Source organism: Thunnus albacares, chromosome 23 (genome assembly GCF_914725855.1).
Source record: "Thunnus albacares chromosome 23, fThuAlb1.1, whole genome shotgun sequence".
NCBI lineage: Eukaryota > Metazoa > Chordata > Actinopteri > Scombriformes > Scombridae > Thunnus > Thunnus albacares.
In genome coordinates this window covers 6,579,304-6,599,316 of record NC_058128.1, presented here as the reverse complement: position 1 = coordinate 6,599,316, position 20,013 = coordinate 6,579,304, and the positions used below count along the sequence as shown (strand labels likewise).

At 37.6% G+C, this 20,013-nt stretch overlaps 3 protein-coding genes across 3 annotated transcripts; 1 reads left to right on the top strand and 2 right to left on the bottom strand.

Moving 5' to 3' along the window:
* Nucleotides 1–2,302: 2,302 nt before the first annotated feature.
* Nucleotides 2,303–8,252, top strand: LOC122975429 (tetraspanin-9). The gene is made up of 9 exons (XM_044343863.1): nucleotides 2,303–2,527; nucleotides 4,712–4,753; nucleotides 4,992–5,071; nucleotides 5,225–5,416; nucleotides 5,757–5,831; nucleotides 5,919–6,020; nucleotides 6,311–6,442; nucleotides 7,640–7,723; nucleotides 7,826–8,252. Exons 3-9 carry the CDS (start codon nucleotides 5,009–5,011, stop codon nucleotides 7,895–7,897), a joined length of 720 nt encoding a protein of 239 aa, XP_044199798.1. The 5' UTR covers nucleotides 2,303–2,527; nucleotides 4,712–4,753; nucleotides 4,992–5,008; the 3' UTR covers nucleotides 7,898–8,252.
* Nucleotides 8,043–14,734, bottom strand: amdhd1 (amidohydrolase domain containing 1). The gene is made up of 9 exons (XM_044343862.1): nucleotides 14,519–14,734; nucleotides 13,152–13,258; nucleotides 12,974–13,038; nucleotides 12,622–12,899; nucleotides 12,312–12,537; nucleotides 11,606–11,730; nucleotides 11,422–11,515; nucleotides 11,167–11,327; nucleotides 8,043–8,828 (listed from the first exon to the last, which is right to left on the bottom strand). The coding sequence occupies exons 1-9, from the start codon at nucleotides 14,653–14,655 to the stop codon at nucleotides 8,723–8,725; spliced, it is 1,299 nt and encodes a 432-aa protein (XP_044199797.1). The 5' UTR covers nucleotides 14,656–14,734; the 3' UTR covers nucleotides 8,043–8,722.
* A 195-nt stretch (nucleotides 14,735–14,929) lies between these two features.
* snrpf (small nuclear ribonucleoprotein polypeptide F) lies at nucleotides 14,930–17,896 on the bottom strand. Its single transcript, XM_044343864.1, has 4 exons — nucleotides 17,759–17,896; nucleotides 16,644–16,769; nucleotides 15,833–15,897; nucleotides 14,930–15,234 (listed from the first exon to the last, which is right to left on the bottom strand). Exons 1-4 carry the CDS (start codon nucleotides 17,759–17,761, stop codon nucleotides 15,168–15,170), a joined length of 261 nt encoding a protein of 86 aa, XP_044199799.1. The 5' UTR covers nucleotides 17,762–17,896; the 3' UTR covers nucleotides 14,930–15,167.
* Nucleotides 17,897–20,013: the final 2,117 nt, after the last annotated feature.

Sequence of the window (20,013 nt, the reverse complement as noted above, 5' to 3'; positions counted from 1 at the left end):
TAAATACTAACACATTACTTAAAAGCAGGACCCTATGTGATATACTGTCTTCAAAATAATCATCAAAGACGTACGTCAGACTGCACACAAATCAGGTTCTGTGTTACAAACCAGTTGCCAATCTGTAGATCAAACAGCCTTATAAAAGTTATTGCGCATATAGTGAAAGTGTGTAAATTAATAGGATATTTTACAAGATCAGAAATGTGTTGTTCTTTCTTTTGAATCAGAAATCTCATTAAAACCTAGAAAATGTTTTAGCAGGGTAATATAATAATGAAGTAAAACAGAGCTTGTGAAGGTTAAGTGGCTCCTGGTGGATCCAGACCCATTACCTGCCTAATAAAAGGGGGATGGAGTCTTGAGAGAAGGTCAGGTGTGACACCAGCCTTTCTTGAATGAGTGAGAGTTTGATGTGTCATAAGAGAATTCATGCTTGCAGACTTGAAAGGGTTTTCACCTTTAACCACTTTAGCATGTTGCGTGTTCCTGAAGCAGGACTGGGAAGTGAATACTGTCTTCATACTGCAAAGACATCACAAGTGAATACGTGAAATCTACATGGTTTAAAAGTTCAAAATTAGAAGAGTAACAGCATTCAAGGTGCCATACCATTCATTACAATAAATTTACACCTTGTCAAAGCATAACAACTGTCCAAGGGGCCTCTAAAGTCTTTGAGTACCTTGAAAAGTGCTCTATAAATAAAATGTACTATTAGTATTATCATTATTGTTAAAGCCCTTCAATGTGTTGACATTTTGGGAACTACACTTTAGTCAAGAGTTAAGCTACATTAGAGGATCAATGCCACTCTCATATTTAGTTCATCTTAGCTTAGTGTACAGTGGAAGAAGGAGCAAACGGCTAGGTTGGCTCTGTCAAAAGGTTAAAAAGCCTGCCTACCAACACCTCTAACCTCTAAATAGTCAGTTTATTTACCAAAGTGTTGAAATATTCCTATAAGTAAACACAAATTTGGTTGAGAAGTAGCAATCAACAAGGTTGTGATTAATGTCGAGGCCCTGTCTTATACAGAGGTCATACATCAGTGTAACAGCTAGTTTTTAGATGCTTATTTTAGTTTATTGCTACTAAATGGTTCATATTCGTAAACAAACGTGTTTAATCGAACACAGTCATACCACAAACTAATCAGTCCCTCCAGGAAAATGCGATTTCAGTAATTAATGCAAATTCAAGAAATCTCTGAATTATTTGCAAGAGTTTGCAGTTTTGCTAAATTACCACAATTTTCTGTATGAAAAGTCAAATCAACAGATCGCTTCTGATTTGTACCTATTGTCATATTTCAAAATGAAAAATCAAGCTTTTTGGCCGCAATAATCACAAAAAAACTTAAAGGCAACAAAGTACAGGATGAACAGCAAGGAATGGTGGTCAGCGGAGGCCCCAAAGCTCGTTTTTGCCTTGGGGCCCCATAGTTGATCCGGCCTTGTTGTTTGGTTTGGACCAGGGGAGACTTCCTCAAATTGGTTCAGGCAAAAACAACAAACATGTGACCTATTTTTCAGAGGTGGAAGAAGAATTTAGATCCTTTACTTCAGTAAAAGTACATAAGTATTAGCAGTTTGATGTAATTAAAGTATTGCAGTAAAAGTAGTGGTTTGGTCCCTGACTGATATATTATTATGTATGACATCATTAGATTATTAATACTGAAGCATCAGTGTTAGAGCAGCATGTTACTGGGAGGGTCAGGTCCTCCAAAGGGTCACCAGATAAGGGACACTTATGGGAGAGGAAAGAAGAAAACTGATACACAAATCTGTTTCCTGTTTTTGGACTTTTTCTCTAATATTGGATTTTTGCTGAAATATTGGATCATTTGAACATTTTTTGAAATGAAAGCATGTGAGAAGTTTAGAGGGAAAAATCACTATTTGGTGGAGCTGTTAACAACTCATAGACATCTGAAATGTGACCCCGACTACACACTGCTTTTTGTAAGACGTCAACAGCCAAAAAGGTTGGAAACCACTGGTTTCATCTTTAATAATGTGTTGTATTTTAAAAGCTTGTTATATTATCAATTGTGTCAAATCTTCATGTGAAAACTAACTAAAGCTGTCAAATAAATGTAGTGGAGTAGAAAGTACAATATTTCCCTCTAAAATGTAGTGAAGTGGAAGTATAAAGTAGCACCAAGATCAAAGTTGTACTTAAGTACTTGCTCGAGTGAATGTACTTAGTTACTCTCCAGCTCTGCTATTTTTAAAGATCCGACTTTCACAACCAGGGTCGTTAGACGGTGGGTCTCTCTCTACCCCACCGACAGTCACGCCTCCAGGTCGGCTTCGTCCTCCGCTGAGCTCCGCCCTCTCTAAAGAAACTACCCTCCTCTTCTCCAACCATCGTCGAAACTTAAAAGCCGAGTTCATAGCTTGCAAACGACGGGTTTATATTTTCATACCGGGTGATGCTGTGAAGGGGAGGCATGTGAAAGCTCCTGCGGCAGAAACTTGAGACATTAAGCGGGACGATGAGCTCCAGTTTGTAGCCTACGGTAGGAAACTATCCCTCTTTTTTCTTTCCCCCCTTCTCTTGTCTCGTTTTCGAGGGCATGGGCATGAAAACAATGACGGCCTGAGCAGCGAGGAAGTGTTTTCATTGTCCGTAGGCAAAGATATTCGTGTTTGGTTATCGTGAAAGTATAATATTAGTTGTTTTAGTAAGCCTACGACTGCTTATTTTGTCAGTTTTTTAGTGCAAACTTTTGGAAAACCGCAGACTGAAGTTCAATCCAGTGACGTCACGTCGAGACGAGATGGAGATGGAGGACACTGTAGTAATAATACTGTAGTAATAATAATACTGTAGTAATAATACTGTGGTAATTATAATCACTGTAATAATTATAATCACTGTAATAATAATAATCGGAGGTGGAAAGTTATTAAGTACATGTACTCAAGTACTGTATTTAAGTGCAATTTTGAGGTACTTGTACTTTACTTGAGTATTTCCATTTGATGCTACTTTATACTTCCACTTCACTATATTTCAGAGGGAAATACTGTACTTTCTACTCCACTACATTTATTTGTTACTTTTAGTTACTTTTCAGATGAAGATTTGACACAATGGATAATATAACAAGCTTTTAAAATACAACACATTGTTAAAGATGAAACCAGTGGTTTCCATCCTTTTTTGGCTTTTGACGTCTTACAAAAAGCAGTGTGTAGTCGGGGTCACATTTCACATGTCTATGAGTTGTTAACAGCTCCACTAAATAGTGATTTTTCCCTCTAAACTTCTCACATGGTTTCATTTCAAAAAATGTTCAAATGATCTAATATTTCAGCAAAAATCAAAGATTAGAGAAAAAGTCCAAAAACTGAAAACAGATTTGTGTATCAGAACTTTGTCTTTTCTTCTTTCCTCTCCCATTAATCATCTCACGACCCCTCAGATTTATCTGGTGACCCTTTGGAGGGGCCCGACCCCTAGGTTGGGAACCACTGGACTAAACTAGCTAACTGTACATAAAGTAGTTGAAACTAGCTCCACCTCCAGCAGCTACAACAGTAACATGCTGCTCTAACACTGATGGTTCAGTATTAATAATCTAATGATGTCATACATAATATTATATCAGTCAGAGGGACCAAACCACTACTTTTACTGCAATACTTTAACTAGGCTACATCAAGCTCATAATACTTATGTACTTTTACTTCAGTAGGATTTTTCATGCAGGACTTTTACTTGTAATGGAGTATTTTTACATTGCTGTAGTGGTACTTAAGTAAAAGATCTGAATACTTCTTCCACCACTGATAATAATAAGTGGAGCTAAAGTACTTAGCGGAGTGTTATGCTTTATGGCACACTTATATCAGTTAATATTAGCTTTAGGGCTGCAACTAACCATCATTTTTTATTACCGATTAATCTGCTAAATATTTTTGTGATTAACTGAATAATTGTTGATGATATAAAATGTCAGAAAATAGAAAAGATGATTCAATTACCAAAACAGTTGCTGTTTATCAACTAATCTAATTAGCTAATTGCAGATATATATTTATCTGTATATATGTTGGCTGTTAAGTTACAAGAAATTACAGTCAACAAATGCCAAATATATGTTTGAGATCATGTAGAAACAGTGTTACAGGCCACCAACACTTAAAAGATTATGTGTCCTATATATGTCGATCACAATTCTTAAAAGAAAAACGATTTTTAAGAGATATTTGTCTGTTTAAAAATGTTGTGTGTGTATATATAATAAATGAATATTGGTCATTATCTGATTTTGGTACAGTATCTTTCAAGTAGGGCTGCAACTAACGATTATTTTCTTGATTAATCGATTAATTTTTTGGTCTATAAAATGTCATAAAATGCTGAAAAAAGTCAATCACTGTTTTCCAAAAGCCTAAGATGACGTCCTCAAATGTCTTCTTTTATCCACAACCCAAATATATTCAGTTTACTGTCATAAAAGACTAAACAAAACCAGAAAGTATTCACATTTAAGGAGCTGGAATCAGAGAATTTGGAAATTTTCTTCTTAAAAAATGACCCTGAACATGAATAATCTCTGTGCAGTTGTGTTAATCTTGAAACAACAATAACAGTCAGTTGAGTTTTCCCTGTGAACCTAAGACATCGTTTTCAATGATAACTTGTTTACAAAATACAGTATCGTATAAATGTTATTGTACACTTCCTGTTGCAGGTTCACCACTCGAGCTTCTTGGTTCATCTGCGTGTTGAAGTGGTGAGTTTATCTCCTTCTGGTGTGGCTGCAGTATGAGTCTCCAGAGAGAACAAAATGTTTACAGTTACTGTGATATAAAGGGGAGATAAAGATGGTTGGTGAGCTCTGATGTCTGGTTTGTGATCATGGAACAACCAAACATCATCCAGTAGATAATTTGATGTTATAAAACTCAATCTTATGCCATTTTTTTTTAAAAAATATTGTCATTTCTCTTTCTTCATCATTTTTTTTGCAGCGCCTGTCGATTCAATCATGGCTCGCGGCTGCATCTGCTGCGTTAAATACATGCTCTTCCTCTTCAACCTGCTCTTTTGGGTAATTATAACATATGAGCTCCACGCACACTGACTCAGAAAAATGTACTTTTGATGTTACAATGAATCAGCAGAAAGATCAGTATGCCAATTAAAGCGCTCAGTTATCATTAAATCGGCAGGAAGTTGCTTAATTTCCTGTGTGCCTTTCTAGCTGGGCGGGTGTGGACTGTTGGGTGTCGGTGTGTGGCTGTCGGTTTCCCAGGGCAGCTTTGCCACGCTGTCGCCCTCCTTCCCGTCGCTCTCCGCCGCCAACCTCATCATCACCCTCGGCACCGTTGTCATGGTGACGGGCTTCCTGGGTTGCCTGGGTGCAATCAAGGAGAACAAGTGCCTGCTGCTGAGCGTGAGTATAATACAGTACCCGTCATGTGTCACTGGTGTGCTGGTTTCTGAATCAGAGTACTTAAAAGATGTTGTGTTCAGGGTGCATGGGAATTATAACTTTTGTAACAACCTGACGTTCTAAATTAATTTATTTATTTTGGCTTTTTTGTGCTGCTGATATCAGAAAAGTCAGTTTATTTTTTGTGATTTACCCCAAAAAGCTAAAATGAAGTGTCTTATTAAGTAAGGAGCTCATATTTCCCATATTTGCATTGACTTAAATGCAACATCAGTACATCATGCGTGTTTCTGGTCATGTTTAACTGAACTTTTCTTCTTTTTCTTGTGATTTTATTCAGTTTTTCATCGTTCTGTTGATCATCCTGTTGGCCGAACTCATCCTCCTCATCCTGTTCTTTGTCTACACCGACAAGGTAGGAACGTTTATGTTTATTAATGAGCGTTATAGACGAATGTGTCTACACGTCCCGTGATCCACCTCTTCACCTCTGTCCTCGCAGGTGAACGAAAATGCCAGACAGGACCTGAAAGAAGGGCTGGTGCTGTACAACACGGATAACAACGCTGGTCTGAAGGATGCGTGGGACACCATACAGGGAGGAGTATGTTTTACACACACATACCACAACATAGCAAAGGTTAAGTTTAGGTTTGGAAAAGCATGGAGGTATATTTTAAGTCCTGAGATGGTTTAAGAATAAAAATAAGTTCTCTAGATGTTTTATATTGTGTTTTATGTAGTTATTTCTATCCAGTTTTCTTCTTTTTAAGTGTATGCACTTGTTTTTAGTCTTTCCAGTGCTTTATAAGCTCTTTACAGGTAAATAAAGCTCTCATTATTATTATTATTATTAATAACTGACTGTGTTTTCCTCTCCTGCCTGTGCACCAGTGGAAGTGTTGTGGAGTGATGAGCCACAGTGACTGGTACACTGCCCTGCAAGTCAATGTGGTTCCCGACCTCTGCTGCCAGCAGTTTTATGAGGGCTGCGGACGAAATGCCTCCAATGCTTTCTGGACACGGGTCAGTGTGTGTGTGTGTGTGTGTGTGGGTGTGTGGGTGTGGTCATTAAGTCTCAAAACTGGCAAACTACGACATTTCTTATCAAATTTCAACAAGAAAAAGCAATTTAACCTCTCACTCAGCTCCAGTACGTTATTAGCATTCTTATGACCAACAACTGATTTTGTCAAGTTGATAAAATCATTCTTGGTTGAAATGTTGGCAGTGATGAAAAGTAACTAATTACATTTATTAAGTACTTTACCGGGGTATTTCCACTTTCTACCACTTTATACTTCTACTCCAATACATGTCAGATGGAAATGTTATTTACCACAAGTTCCATATCTTGTGCACACAAGATAAAGACTTTGGAAGGGATCCATAAGCTGAAACACTGCACTTTTTACTCCACTGAGGTTATTTGGCAGCTATACTGTAGTCACCAATTACATTCCATTGCTCTAAATAAAACTAAACAACACTATAAAAAGTAATAAAAATGATCCCCACCTCGACCAGCTACATTAAAATTTCTGCATAAACATCAATGCATAATGCATTCACTCTCTTTTAGCTGTTTCTGCTCTCCACCAACTCCTGAGGGAAATATCTGACTCTTTAGCTGCTAAATGCTCCACTATAGTCACCAACTAGTCTGCAGCTAACTGTGTTGCCGTTAGGTCCTCAGCAGGAAGTGTACAGTTGGTTTTTAGAGATTTTTCTCTGAAAACAGCTGCCTGCTGCGGCCGAAAACGACACTATGAGAGCGCTGAGAGTGAACCAGAACAGTAAAGTTGCAGCCAAACAGATAAACAATGAGCTGAAACTCTCTGTAAAGCTCCGTAAAGCCGAGAGGAGCTGCAGAGTCGCTGATAATTCTCTGTAGGTTCATCACTACAATCATTTCATTTGATACATTATTATAAATACCATAACCTGCATCTTTTCTACATGTGTGTGAATTTGTTACTAAAGGAGTTTCATGTCCCTATCAGACCTCATCAGCAGTGAAATTAAACTAAAAACACACCACAGTAGACAAGATATAAAACAAGGATGTCACAGATCAATTTCTTTAAATGTATTTGTGATTTTATTCAGCATTTAAAAAAGTCTTTACATTCCCAGTTAAACCTTTTGATTGGGTTTCAAACTGGATTCCTCTAATCTGCTTTTCTTTCTCCTTTGCTAAATACTGTTGTTGTTTGTTTCCAGGGTTGCTATGAGAAAGTAGAGGAATGGTTGGATGACAACAAACACCTTCTGGGAACCATCGCCATGTGTGTGTTGGTCATACAGGTAAACAACTCTTTACGTGGTGCTTACATTCAAACTCTCAAACAGCTACTAGATCATGATGATGATGATATATTTTGACCAAGTGTGGTTTTGGTCTTCCAGCTCCTTGGTATGGCTTTCTCCATGACGCTTTACCAACAGATCCACCGAGCAGGGAAGAAGTACGAAGCCTGACGGGATTTCAAACAGTCAATCCTGGTGACATAAAAGTCCCAGAAAACATCATATCTGTTACCTTCATCTGTTGTTTATAATAAAAACAAGCCAGTTAGCCGTGTGTGCCACTACAACCTTTTATCTATGCACCCATTTATTGTTGTGAATAGCATTTAAACTAGTTTTTCTTATCGTCAGCTTTTTTTTTTTTTTAATCACATTATATAATGAGTGTTTTTATGTAAAATATTTGGTAAGTATTGGTCTCTGTCAGTATCTGGCTGGTTAAGCTATGCCTGTGGATCCATTTAGATAAAAACGGAGCATGTGTGTGTGTGTCAACGTGTTCAATAAAAGCAGAGAGCACTCTTCACACGTGTGTGAATGGTTAATTGATAACATTTTGTTTCAGTGTTTAGTGACTGACTCATTGACTTCATTACTGCTGTTTTCTTTTGCTTCATTAATCTTTATTCTGTAGTTTCTGTTATCTGCTTTCACCACAAACACTCTTCAGTCACACAGATAAAAGCAGGGTGAGCGTCAGGTCATTGCAACGTTACATATATTCTAGGTCAGATCACTGCAATCAATAAACTCTTTGATCATCTGAGGTGCCAAATATTTAACCTGCTTCTGTGCTGATAATGAAATTCCTCTTATGTAAAGTCCATGAATAAGTTGACCTAAGTTCTGTTATCCATCACAGAGAGACATCAAACATGATGTTTTATCTAAAAAACACTGCTCTGTGGACAATTCATTAATACTGTAAAGATGGTAACATTGATTCATCGGCCTCAGCGCATCGATTTATAGGCAGAACGTTCTTTTTTCCCCTGGTTATAAGTCCACGGTTTTGTCGTTATCGTAGACAACGTTGCCTTTGATGACGACATAACGGATGAGCTCCTGATGTCCTCCCAGCTGATAGATCAGATGCTCCCATCTGCAGTGAAGTAACCAGAGGACAACGTTTGTTCCACACACTAATACAACATATAAACATGTGAGGTATGCAGTTGTATAACAAATAAATAATAGTGTCTGACACAAAAAAAAACTGTACGAGCTGATGTGGTGGTTCAGACACAAACATAATTATACTTTAGTTTTAGTTCAACTCAGTTCATTCAGCAATTAAAGCCATATTGAGAGGACTTCATTACATTTTCATTTTAGAGGTCCAAACATCTTATTAAAACAGAATTAGAAAAGGAGGTTATGCTTCAACAATGGGATTCTCAGTGGAGGGCTAAACCCAAAATCCAGTGATCATGTTCCAAAAAATATAAAAAGGCTGCACGTCTCAAATATCTGAGTCAAGGAGAACAAAATAACACTTCACTTGTTTATTTGGCTTTTTCTATTGTGATGTGAGCCAAATAAACAAGTTAAATGTTAGTATTTTGTCCTCCTTGACTTGTACATTTGAGATGTGCAACCTCTTCATATTTTTGGGACATCCGATTAAAATAACAGCTAATAAAATATCCCACTTATTTTGCACCGTTTGCTGTTTCTGCTGTCACTAGGAATGTGTTGTTGTTGTTCAGCCTGACTGGAAAACCTGCACATTTCCTAGTAATAAGGAAGTGAACTATTTGTAAATGTTTAATAAACAGATAAGTTTACACAGCCGGATCTCTGCAAAGCTGCGATTTATGGCCAAATGAACTTTGAGTCTCAAAAACTTTCCTTGAGATGAGAGATCAAAAGAGGAAATGATCTATTTTGGAACCACTTTACAGTTAAATCACACAGACAGTTTTAGATAAATTGCCTCTCATAGGCTCAGTCTTAGACTTTGATCTTCTTAATATTACTCTCCTCCAGATTCATGTGTTGTAATGTAATATCAAATTCTTGAAGTCTGACCCACACAGAGATCTCAGTGGTCTCACCGACTGCTCATTTTAGTTTGAGGTATGTGAAGCCCTCTACTGGATGTTTACTGAAGTGCACTCAGGTCAAACTGAATGTGCAGCTTTAACTATTCCTCTTTGCAGGAGCTAAATGTACACTCACTGAGCACTTTATTAGGGACATCTGTTTAAATCTAATGCAATCCAATACAACAGCTCTGCCATAGATTCTAGTCTTATGAAGCTTATACATTTTCATTTTCAAAAAGCTGATAATTTCACTTTATGTTTATTATTGAGGCCGTAGTGGGTGGTGATGGTGTACTGGAGAGCATTATATTTAAAAAATGTTCCAAATATTTTGTCCACCCTGTTAATATAAGGTGAAGTCAGGTAAGTTGGGACACTTTGTGGTAGATTACCACAAAAACCATCTAAAATCCTGAAGACTACGTTAAGTGTTACTTTTAGAACTTGTTGTGGATCTCTGTTATATTTCTATAAAGAAAATATGTTGCCAAGTAAAATACTTTAGAAACTTTGGACCTTCAAACACATCAGGAGCCCCTACCTCACTCCAATGACATGTTCAAGTGAAATGGGACAGCTGGTAAGGTAAAATGGGACAATCACTGATGGTTAAAAAGGACACCAAACAATTGCGCTTAACTGAAGAACAATTGTGTTTCATGTTTGAACCTGGTACCCAGAAACATGCCAGTTTCACTTCAGAAAAATGTCCCATTTTAGCTTATTTTACCATTTCACCTGATTGCATTCAGGTAAAATGGGACAGTCACTCAAAACCCTTTCCCATAAAAAGTAAAGTGTATTGTGAAATTTTTTTGATTATAAGTCAAACAGTTAATAAAATGCAACATCCCACAACTATTTTTGGTGTTATACTATACTATGTTATACTCTTATTACCAAAAAGAGAAAATCAATATGCTGCATGTCTCACCTTGCAAATTCTGGGACCAGTGATTTTTTTTAATATTTGCTCTGCTGATCTTAGTTATCTCAGACCAATCAAAATGATTGCTTCATGTAAGGGACATTTGTAGCAACAACACAATACCATGGTTGGTGATTGGCTGCTAATATTTCAGAGCCCAAGATGTAAAATCTTATTTGTCCCATTTTACCTGATGTCCCACATTACTTAACTTCACCCTACACAAAGGGGGCAAAATATTAGGAACATTTTTTTATCTTGAACATTAAACTCTGCATGGTTCTCTGGTGGTTTTCCTTGATAAGACTTAAAATTGTAGCTGACAACTAAACACAAATCATATCTGTGTTCAACTTATACTAAAAACAAGACAATAAAGACATCAAATCTTTGAACAAATGACAGATTATTTTTCTGTGTGTAAATATGACCATTGACATCTTTTTCTGTCGTGGTTGATTTACCGTGTAGCGTTGAGGACCAGCAGGTCTCCATGTTTGTTGACCTCCAGGGAGCCATGTGTGTGGGAGCGCCCGAGGGCGTAGGCTGCATTGATGGTGGCCGCCGCCAAAGCCTCTGGCATGGACATCCTCATATTGACACAGGCCAGGTGCATGACCATTGGCTGGGGAAGGACACAAGTTAAAGAGATGGGAAGCGCATAAACCGAGGATAGAGACGTGTTTCTTGACACCTCACACCTCTCCTGTTGCACTCACCATGGAGCAGCAGTAGGCGTTGGGGTTGAAGTCACTGCCGAGGGCAACAATTACTCCAGATTCCAACATGTCTCTGGCCCGGGGCTGGGGCAGCCTGGACACACACACACAGATTATTAGACACCTCACAGCCGTAAAGGCTTAGTGTGTGGGAATATTAGCGTGCATGTGTGTGTTAAAATACCGCAGAATGTAAGCTGTAGTTGGTAGAAGGACTGCAGCGGTTTTTGCTTTTGCCATGGCAGTAATCCCCTCATCTGTGACCTCCTCCAGGTGACTGATGGCTAAGGCTCCAAGCTCCGCTCCCAACTACACACATAAGTTAACAAAGCTGACAATCAAATAAGCAGTAGTCCTTTTTTTAAGGTAATTATTGTAATACATTGCAGTGTAGTGTTTAAACTTAGTTATAAGTTATAATCTAAAGACCTTAATCAAGAAAAGATGCCAAATAGTGGCTGATTACAGCTTCTCAAATGTGAAAACTTCAGCTTTTCTCTATTTCATACCATTTTAAATCGAATATCTGCAAAAGCAATTTGTACACAGAACTTGTGATGACTTTTTTTTACTATTTTCTGGTGCAAACAGGAGACCAACACAGAGTAAATAATGTTGCTTAATGTCTGCTGGATGTGTAAATACCAGGCAATCCTTTCCACAACCACACTGAGTGATATATAATGTTCCCTTTTTGTTAAAACAGTTTTTAGAGAGCTGTTGATTCAGCTTTATAATCATTTTGGAGGCTGTATTTTGTGCTGCTGTTGCATCATAGTCTTGGAGGAAAAGTAGTATCTGAGACATTTGGGGTTTTTCAGTTTAGTGTGGAGTTGTCTGCCTCCAAGTGTATCACCAAAAATATCAATAAATGCAAGAGTAAACAAAACCTGAGCAGAGTTCATAGGATGGAGCTCATCTCCATGGAAGTTGATGTTCAGACCCATGTCTTTGCCAGCCTGCAGGATCAAGCGCGTAGAGCTGAGGTCAAACACTCCCTGCTCACAGAAAACATCGATGTTGTCGACTCTGAGAGTCCCAGCAGACATACGTTCTTTCAGCCGAGGCAGCTGAACCTGCAAAATGTCCTGTGTGGCCTCTGCAACTGTCTTCCCTCTGAATAGGAAGCAGAGAAACAGTAAAGATTAGAGTGAAGAGTAACGTTCAGGATGTGAAATGAGATCATTTTTAAGGCCATACTTGGGCACCGCATGGGCTCCACAGTATGTTGAGGAGATGTTGACGGGCAGGGTGCGTCTGGCCTCCTCGATCACCTCCAGCATCTTGAGCTCGGTCTGCAGCTCCAGGCCGTAGCCGCTCTTACACTCAACCAGGGTGGTACCCGTCCGCTGCATCCGAACCAACCTGCTGCTCAGCGAGGCCAGCAGCTCTGAGGCCTCTGCAGCTCGGGTGTGCTCCACCGTGAAGTGGATCCCTCCTCCGGCCCGGTGTACGTCCATGTAGGTGGCACCTGCCAGCTGCAGGAGTAACAAGCATTTCATCACTTAGATGCAGTCGTAGAAGTCAAAACATATCGGTCGTAATGATGTACCTTCATTGCAAATTCGTGCACCCTGTCACCAGCCCAGACTGGATGGGTGTGGGCGTCAACCAATCCTGAAAGAAGAGGGTTCTTTAGATGTGAAACACTGATTTAAATATTATGTAAGCGTCCAAAACTACTACTTGCATGTAGATTCTACTGAGCCTGTGTGTGGTGTGATACTCACCAGGCAGGACACACATTCCTGTTGCATCGATCACTTTCTCAAAAGATGCTTCTGGATATTGAGTCCTGATGGTGTCAGCAGGCCCCACGGCTTTAATCAGCCCATCACTGGCAGAAGAAATTAGTTCATTTAATTAACACACTAATGTCAGGGTTGACTTTAAAGTACAGCTGAGCCTGACGATGCACAGTTTAGACTGATTAAAGCTGAACTGAGCCTGACAGGATGAGTCTGAGATGTCCTTACAGAGGATAAACCTCGCTGATTTAGGTAACAACGTGGCCTTTCCTCAGGCCAAACTTTCCATTTTTTGCCTCAGTAGTGGTCAGGAAATATCAAGAGTAGTAACTGGTATAAGAAAAGTAATTTTCCTGCAACCAGGAGACTCAACTTTTATTTAGAATACATAAAAAAGACAGTAGCATATTTTACACTTTTAAGCTTTTGATGGCTTGTTTCTCATGAACTTTACATGACACTGAGAGCAACGGGTGTTGATGTTCAAAAGGCCTGTGACATCATCAGCCTAACTGATGCAACTGAGCAGTTAACTGGCACACTGACAGTTATTGGCTGTTGTTTCCTAACCAGCTCTACCTGCTGTTGCTGATAGTTTTAAAGTAAATCTGAAAATATGACTATTGTACAGTAACAATTTCAATAATATAGATTTTGTACATTCATACATTCTCGCCCCCACTAACAGTAAGAAGTTGTCTGTGTGTGCATGCAAACAGATATGTAGGTAAACAGCATATCTCCAGTCTTTTCTGACTCATAGACGCTGTCATGGCTTCATTATATTATTCTATTATTATTTTATTTATATAATTACTTTTTTCCTACATGAATCACAATTATGTAATATTTTTGATGATTTTTTATCACTATTGCACATAAAACTTGTGAAACGTGATTAAATTAGAGCTGTGAACCCAGAAATATGGACACTGAACTCAAATAATGTCTCATTAAAGATACTTAATAATAGAAAATTGTCAGATAATGATAAAAGAAATCATAATAGCAAAGTTGTCTCAATTCATTTTTTCATTCACTTAGTTTTCTGGTGTGTAATGAGTCATTGCAGCCTCAGGGGGGGCGTTTACTCTACATCAATGCTGTAGTAGAATAATTTTCCCTCCATTTTTTTTATTTAACAAAACCTCCCAAACCTGCAGATCAAGTAAAGCTGTGACAGTATTAATTCTGCAGATCATCACATTTCTTAATTTAACTAAAGCCTAGTTTTGGTTGATTTAGCCTGATAAACCTCTGCTTATCACTACTAATCAGGACTGTCACATGTGAAATACTCTCAGATGCCTGAAGTTTGCATCACATGTATATATATGACTTTCTCTTACCTCCCTATTACAACGCTCCCATTTTCAATCACACAAAGACTTTGCATCCCATTCTTCGTCAGGTATTTCTCTCCATTGTTGCAGATCAGTACCACCTGTTTGGCGTTCTTCACCAGTAGTCTGTAATTTCTGGACATTTTAAATTCATCCAACACGGTTTCTTCAGAGACTGTTGCTGCAGATTGACTGGCTTTAACTAGCGGTTTGGAAACAGGCAAATATTTATCCAGGAGAGCAGAGTTTAAAGTGCACAAAGAGGGGCGGTGCTCCTGTCACAGGCATCAGAGAGAAAACCATTCAAACTGTGAGTCTATCTCTGTAGTTACACTGTTCAGTGTAATAATTAAAGCAGGATTTACAATTTCTACTTTATCTTTTTACCGTCAGACAGCAAAAACCACAGCACTCCGGTTTAAGAAAGAGTACAATAATCATTTTATTGTTTTTGTATTATAACATCAAAACATTACATTGGCCTCATGTACAGTAAAAAAAAAAATCTTTCTCAAAAAAAAGCTGGAAAAAATAACCTAAACCCCCAAGCGTTCATTTGTTTCACATGGTGAAAACACAAACACACATTAACTCAAACTACAAAGGTACAGTCACACTCATACAGAACATCGGGGCTGAGTCCTCTTCACCAACATCACTCTCTCATTTCTCCGTCCTCTTCCTCTTCTTCTACACCTCTGATGTACAAAACATTATTGCACCTGTGGGGGGGAGAAAACATGAATTTACTCTCAGAAATAAAAGACAAAAGAAGAGTGCATTTATCAGGTAAAACTCCACTGATTTCTCTGAACAAATGTTAATTATTGCCTCAGGTTGGTTAAGGTAGTTAAGAACCTAGAGGCCATAAAAAAAACAACTTTCTCTGCATTATTCAGCCAAAATCTGATTTTCTGCACATGTGCTTCATTGTACTTCTGTGTATCTACACTGCTGTTTGACAGGTCTCATAAATCTTAATAGTTAAAAGTCTGCCAATTATTTTCTTGATTAATCATTTTGTCTGTAAAAGCCTGTTTTAACTTGTCAGACCCCAAAGTAACGTCTTCAAATGTCTTGTTTTGTTGATTAACAGTCCAACACCCAAAGATACTCAGTTTATTATCATACATGACACATAAAAGCTTCAAATCATCACATTTGAGAAGCTGCAACCAGCAAATGTTTGACTAAAACATGTATTAGATAATCAAAATAACTGCAGATTAATTTTCTGTCCATCTACTTTACAGCATTAGTAAAACATAAAAGCTACACTGATCTAGTTTTGGAATGAAGATGAGCAGATGTTCAACATACCTGACAAGCACCTCACCAAGGTGACCCGCCAACGCTCCATCCACGTATTCTTCTGTGTTCGCCAGCTGTCAGGAAAACATGTATAATAGAAGAGTCAAAAGGCTACCGATAAAAGGTCTGTTTGCATCGTTAAATCTCATTTAGCAACAAAAATAAACCCCAGAAATATGAAGGTTGATACTTGTTTCCACTGAGGTAAGAGGCACAGTTTGGGAATGATAAAAACAGGATGTACACTGAGCAGTTCATACTAACACAAAACATAGTCACTAGTAGGCTCTTTATATTAAGGACAGCTAGAAAGAAGTTGTCTGTCTGCCTCTGTGAGAAGAAAATCCACAAGTGCATCATCCCTCAAACAAAATTATGTTTGTGATTTTATCCGATAACCTTGCTGATCAAGTAAAGGAAGTTATTCTGACTGTGTTGAGTGTGGAGCTGCAACTAATGATTATTTCCATCATCAATTATCCTGCTGAAAAAATTGCTGTTAATGTTTTGTCTATAAAATATCTGAACAATCGTGAAAAATGCTGTTATAAATCTTCAAATGTCTCGTCTAAAATCCAATGACATCAACTATCATGTGACACAGAAAATAAAATAATCACATGTGCAAAGATGCAACACCCAAATGCTGATCAACTAGCTGTTGCAGCTCTAGTTAACTGAACTCAAAGCCAAATGGAAATTACAAATTCAACTTTACTAAAATCTTCCTTAATAAAAGCAGAGAGAAAAAAAAGGCACATTTTTATTGGAACATGCAAGAAGTATGGTACTTAATGTTTAATGATGACTACTCTCTTACCTGCATGTTCATGTATCCATCCACAGACACCAGGTAGCCCTTGTACTCCATACCCCACTTCAGTTTCACCATCACTGGCTTGCCTGTCAGGCCGTTCAGGAATGGCTTTGGGTTCAGCGGTAAACTCTACAGACAAACAAAATGAAACCGGTTGAAAACATTACATGAACTTTGCTTAAGACACTTTAGCTAAGTTACATAACTATGCATTTAACAGCTGTCTGCAAAGTTCTTCCCTTTTAAACATTTGTTTTTAAATTCACAGTTCATAGATCACATTGCTATCTGAGGAATAGATGTGCTTTGATGGATGTATAGTCGGGGTCACATTTCAGACGTCTTTGAGTTGTTAACAGCTCCACCAAATAGTGATTTTTCCCTCTAAACTATATAAAAATTGTATATAAAGTAGTTGAAACTAGCTCCACCTCCAGCAGCTACAACAGTAACATGCTGCTCTAACGCCGATGCTTCAGTATTAATAATCTAATGATGTCATACATAATAATATATCAGTCAGAGGGACCAAACCACAAGTAGGATTTTTCATGCAGCACTTTTACTTGAAATACTGCAGTATTTTCGTATTTTTGCACTGCTGAATTGGTACTTTTACTTAAAGGATCTGAACACTTCCTCCTCCACTAACTTTCACACAGGCCAAACAACACAAACAGTAACAGGCTTTACGGATAACATTAGAGACTTAAAGTGGAGCCAAGTCAAATGTTAAAAAGTACAACACGTTTTATTTGCATTTAAGCACATAACGTTACAAGCTGAATTGCAAGATTTCTAAATGAAGTTTGGTGTGTTGTTCCCCGCACAAAAAATGAGCCAAACTCAAACAAAAGGCAGCATAATTACATTCATACACGTAAGAGGGGGGTAATAAATCCACATAAGTACCGTTTAAGTAAGTAAATATTACTTATAACACTACTTGTGTGCGTAAATGTGAGGACTTCATTCATTCGGTCGAGATTATGAATGAGAAGCTAACGTGGCTAATGCTAACAAGCTAACCTGCTATCATTGCGCGGTGATAACGAAGACAAATACATTTTAAAAAGTGCCTAATGAGTTGATAGCAAACATAAGTACGTTATACTCACCATTTTTCTTTAGTATTATTATTTTATGGAAAGGTATAAATCGGATTTGATGTCTTTTCGTCACAATAACGTTTGCTCTACAAAAACTGCACACACGCTTTACCGCCGGACCGGATGTTAACTTTGACCCTTGACGAGATTTTCATGTTTTTACTTACTGCCGCCTACTGGCCCGAGTTTCACACTGCAGGTCATTTAAAGGCTCGGTCCACTCAAAAAATGGGTTGTTCTCCATGTTCCTACAGCTGGATGTTTGATGTATGTTTGAAGATAGATAGATAGATAGATAGATAGATAGATAGATAGATAGATAGATAGATAGATAGATAGATAGATAGATAGATAGATAGATAGATAGATAGATGCCAACTATTTTGATAATCAATTAATGGTTCTCTGGTTCCAACTTCTTAAATGTCAATATTTACTGGTTTATTTAGTCCTCTATGATAGCAAATGGGACAAAACAAGGCATTTTATGCTGCATCATGGGGGCTTTGTGAAATAATGACATTTTTCTTTTTTCTTTTTTCACCTAATCAATTAATTAAGAAAATAATCGACTGATTAATCCGACCAATTGCAGCCCTAAACATTAGTATAACACATTTTTTTATACATTCGTATATATATTTATATACACATATATTTTAATATAACTTTTCTTTTTAAATATTCTACCTTAGCCAGTAATCACAACAGTTTACTTTAAACTGACATTATATATATTTATAAACCTTTTTGTGTCCATGACAACCGAATGAACTCCAACTGTTGAGGAAGCTTATAAGAGGACTTTAAGTTCAGATGTTTCTAAGATCAAGAATGAACTTTGACCCTCAAGTATCCATATAACTAACTTCTAACTTCAACAACTTTAGCAATTATTTTTCATTATTGATTCATATGTTTATAATTTTCTTTAAATTTCATCAAGGTGATGTCCACAAGTTGCTTGTCTCCTCTGACCAGGACTCCAAACCCTAAAAATGTTCAGTTTACTGATAAGTTACACAAAGAAAAGCAGCAAAACTTCACAAGTTGAGAAGCTGTTGCAGATTATTTTTATGTATCTACAAACAGATTAAACAACTCATCATTACAGATCTACCAAGAACAACTCACAGTAAATCTGTGATCCTCAATATTGACCTTATATGACTTTATTGTTTCAACTTGTCTGGTTTCTAAAATTATCCTAAGATTACTGTATCATTAAGTCCAAAGCAAATACAATCCAGCCTCTCTATGAATCTCTCAATCTGCCTTTACTTGAACTACACTATACTGCATGTACAACACCTGCTCCATAAAATATTTCATTTTAACACAAACTTTGGCAAAGAATTATTCAGTAATTGAAAATCGTGGCCTATTTTAGGAACAAAAAAAGTGAAATGACTGTCATATCTGGGTCATGCCGGCTCTCTGTCTGGGCAGCTTTTTTCTCTCCGGGCACAAACAGTCTGAAGATTTCCCTCATTTCTCTGCTCTAAAGTGTTCATCTGCTACTAAAGCATCTGACAAGTTCGAACCTGATACTTTAAATAAACCTAACATCTAACTTCCTACAGTAAAGGGTTGGGTTCTGACTGTAAATTCCTCAGAAATTGCACTAGAGCTTTTCCTTGCATGTTTGAAATACTTGTGTCCTTACATCATTTAGCCTATTTTTTTTTCCTTCTCTCGCTCCTTTTGAGTTGCCTTCTGTGTAATTAACTAATCCGTCAGTCAGTCAGCGTGTCAGATACGGTATGATGACAATGTGGGTGTGAGTGTGTGCTGAGCAGGGAGATAGACAGACAGTGTAGCTCTGCGTGAGTGTAAATGATTAACTCCTACAAGTTGTATAACCTTCTGCTGCAGCCTTCTTCATGTTTGTATCATTAGTTGTTTGTATAGCTACTTGGTTTTCTTTTTTTTAATTTGAAACCTTGTCTTTTTGAAATATTCCTCATGCATCTTGATGCTTTGTTGCTCATTGCAGAGGAGCTTTCTGATTAAGAGTGCTGTGAAATATCAACATGCATGTTTTAATCATATTTCAAAACTGTAAGTCAGATTTGATGCTGAGTAACTAAGAACATTTACTCAAGTACTGTATCTTAAGTACAACTGAAATACTTCCATTATGCCAAATCTCAGAGGGAAATATTGTACTTTTATTCCATTTATTTTACAGCTATAGTTATTTGCTACTTGTCAGATAAGATTTCACATATAAAAACAAATGATAAGCTTATAAAGATTATACA

What these genes read in the sequence shown, in the direction of transcription:
- LOC122975429 (XM_044343863.1), top strand. Translation starts at nt 5,009, where the DNA reads ATGGCTCGCGGCTGCATCTGCTGCGTTAAATACATGCTCTTCCTCTTC. An exon ending in TCTTTGTCTACACCGACAAG is followed by an intron (nt 5,832 to 5,918) that starts GTAGGAACGTTT and finishes CTGTCCTCGCAG; the next exon opens with GTGAACGAAAATGCCAGACA. An exon ending in TGTGTGTGTTGGTCATACAG is followed by an intron (nt 7,724 to 7,825) that starts GTAAACAACTCT and finishes TTGGTCTTCCAG; the next exon opens with CTCCTTGGTATGGCTTTCTC.
- snrpf (XM_044343864.1), bottom strand. An exon ending in ATGGATACATGAACATGCAG is followed by an intron (nt 15,898 to 16,643) that starts GTAAGAGAGTAG and finishes TTTTCCTGACAG; the next exon opens with CTGGCGAACACAGAAGAATA. An exon ending in CTTGGTGAGGTGCTTGTCAG is followed by an intron (nt 15,235 to 15,832) that starts GTATGTTGAACA and finishes TCCCCCCCACAG; the next exon opens with GTGCAATAATGTTTTGTACA.
- amdhd1 (XM_044343862.1), bottom strand. Translation starts at nt 14,655, where the DNA reads ATGTCCAGAAATTACAGACTACTGGTGAAGAACGCCAAACAGGTGGTA. An exon ending in AGGAATGTGTGTCCTGCCTG is followed by an intron (nt 13,039 to 13,151) that starts GTGAGTATCACA and finishes CTCTTCTTTCAG; the next exon opens with GATTGGTTGACGCCCACACC. An exon ending in GGAGCCCATGCGGTGCCCAA is followed by an intron (nt 12,538 to 12,621) that starts GTATGGCCTTAA and finishes CTTCCTATTCAG; the next exon opens with AGGGAAGACAGTTGCAGAGG.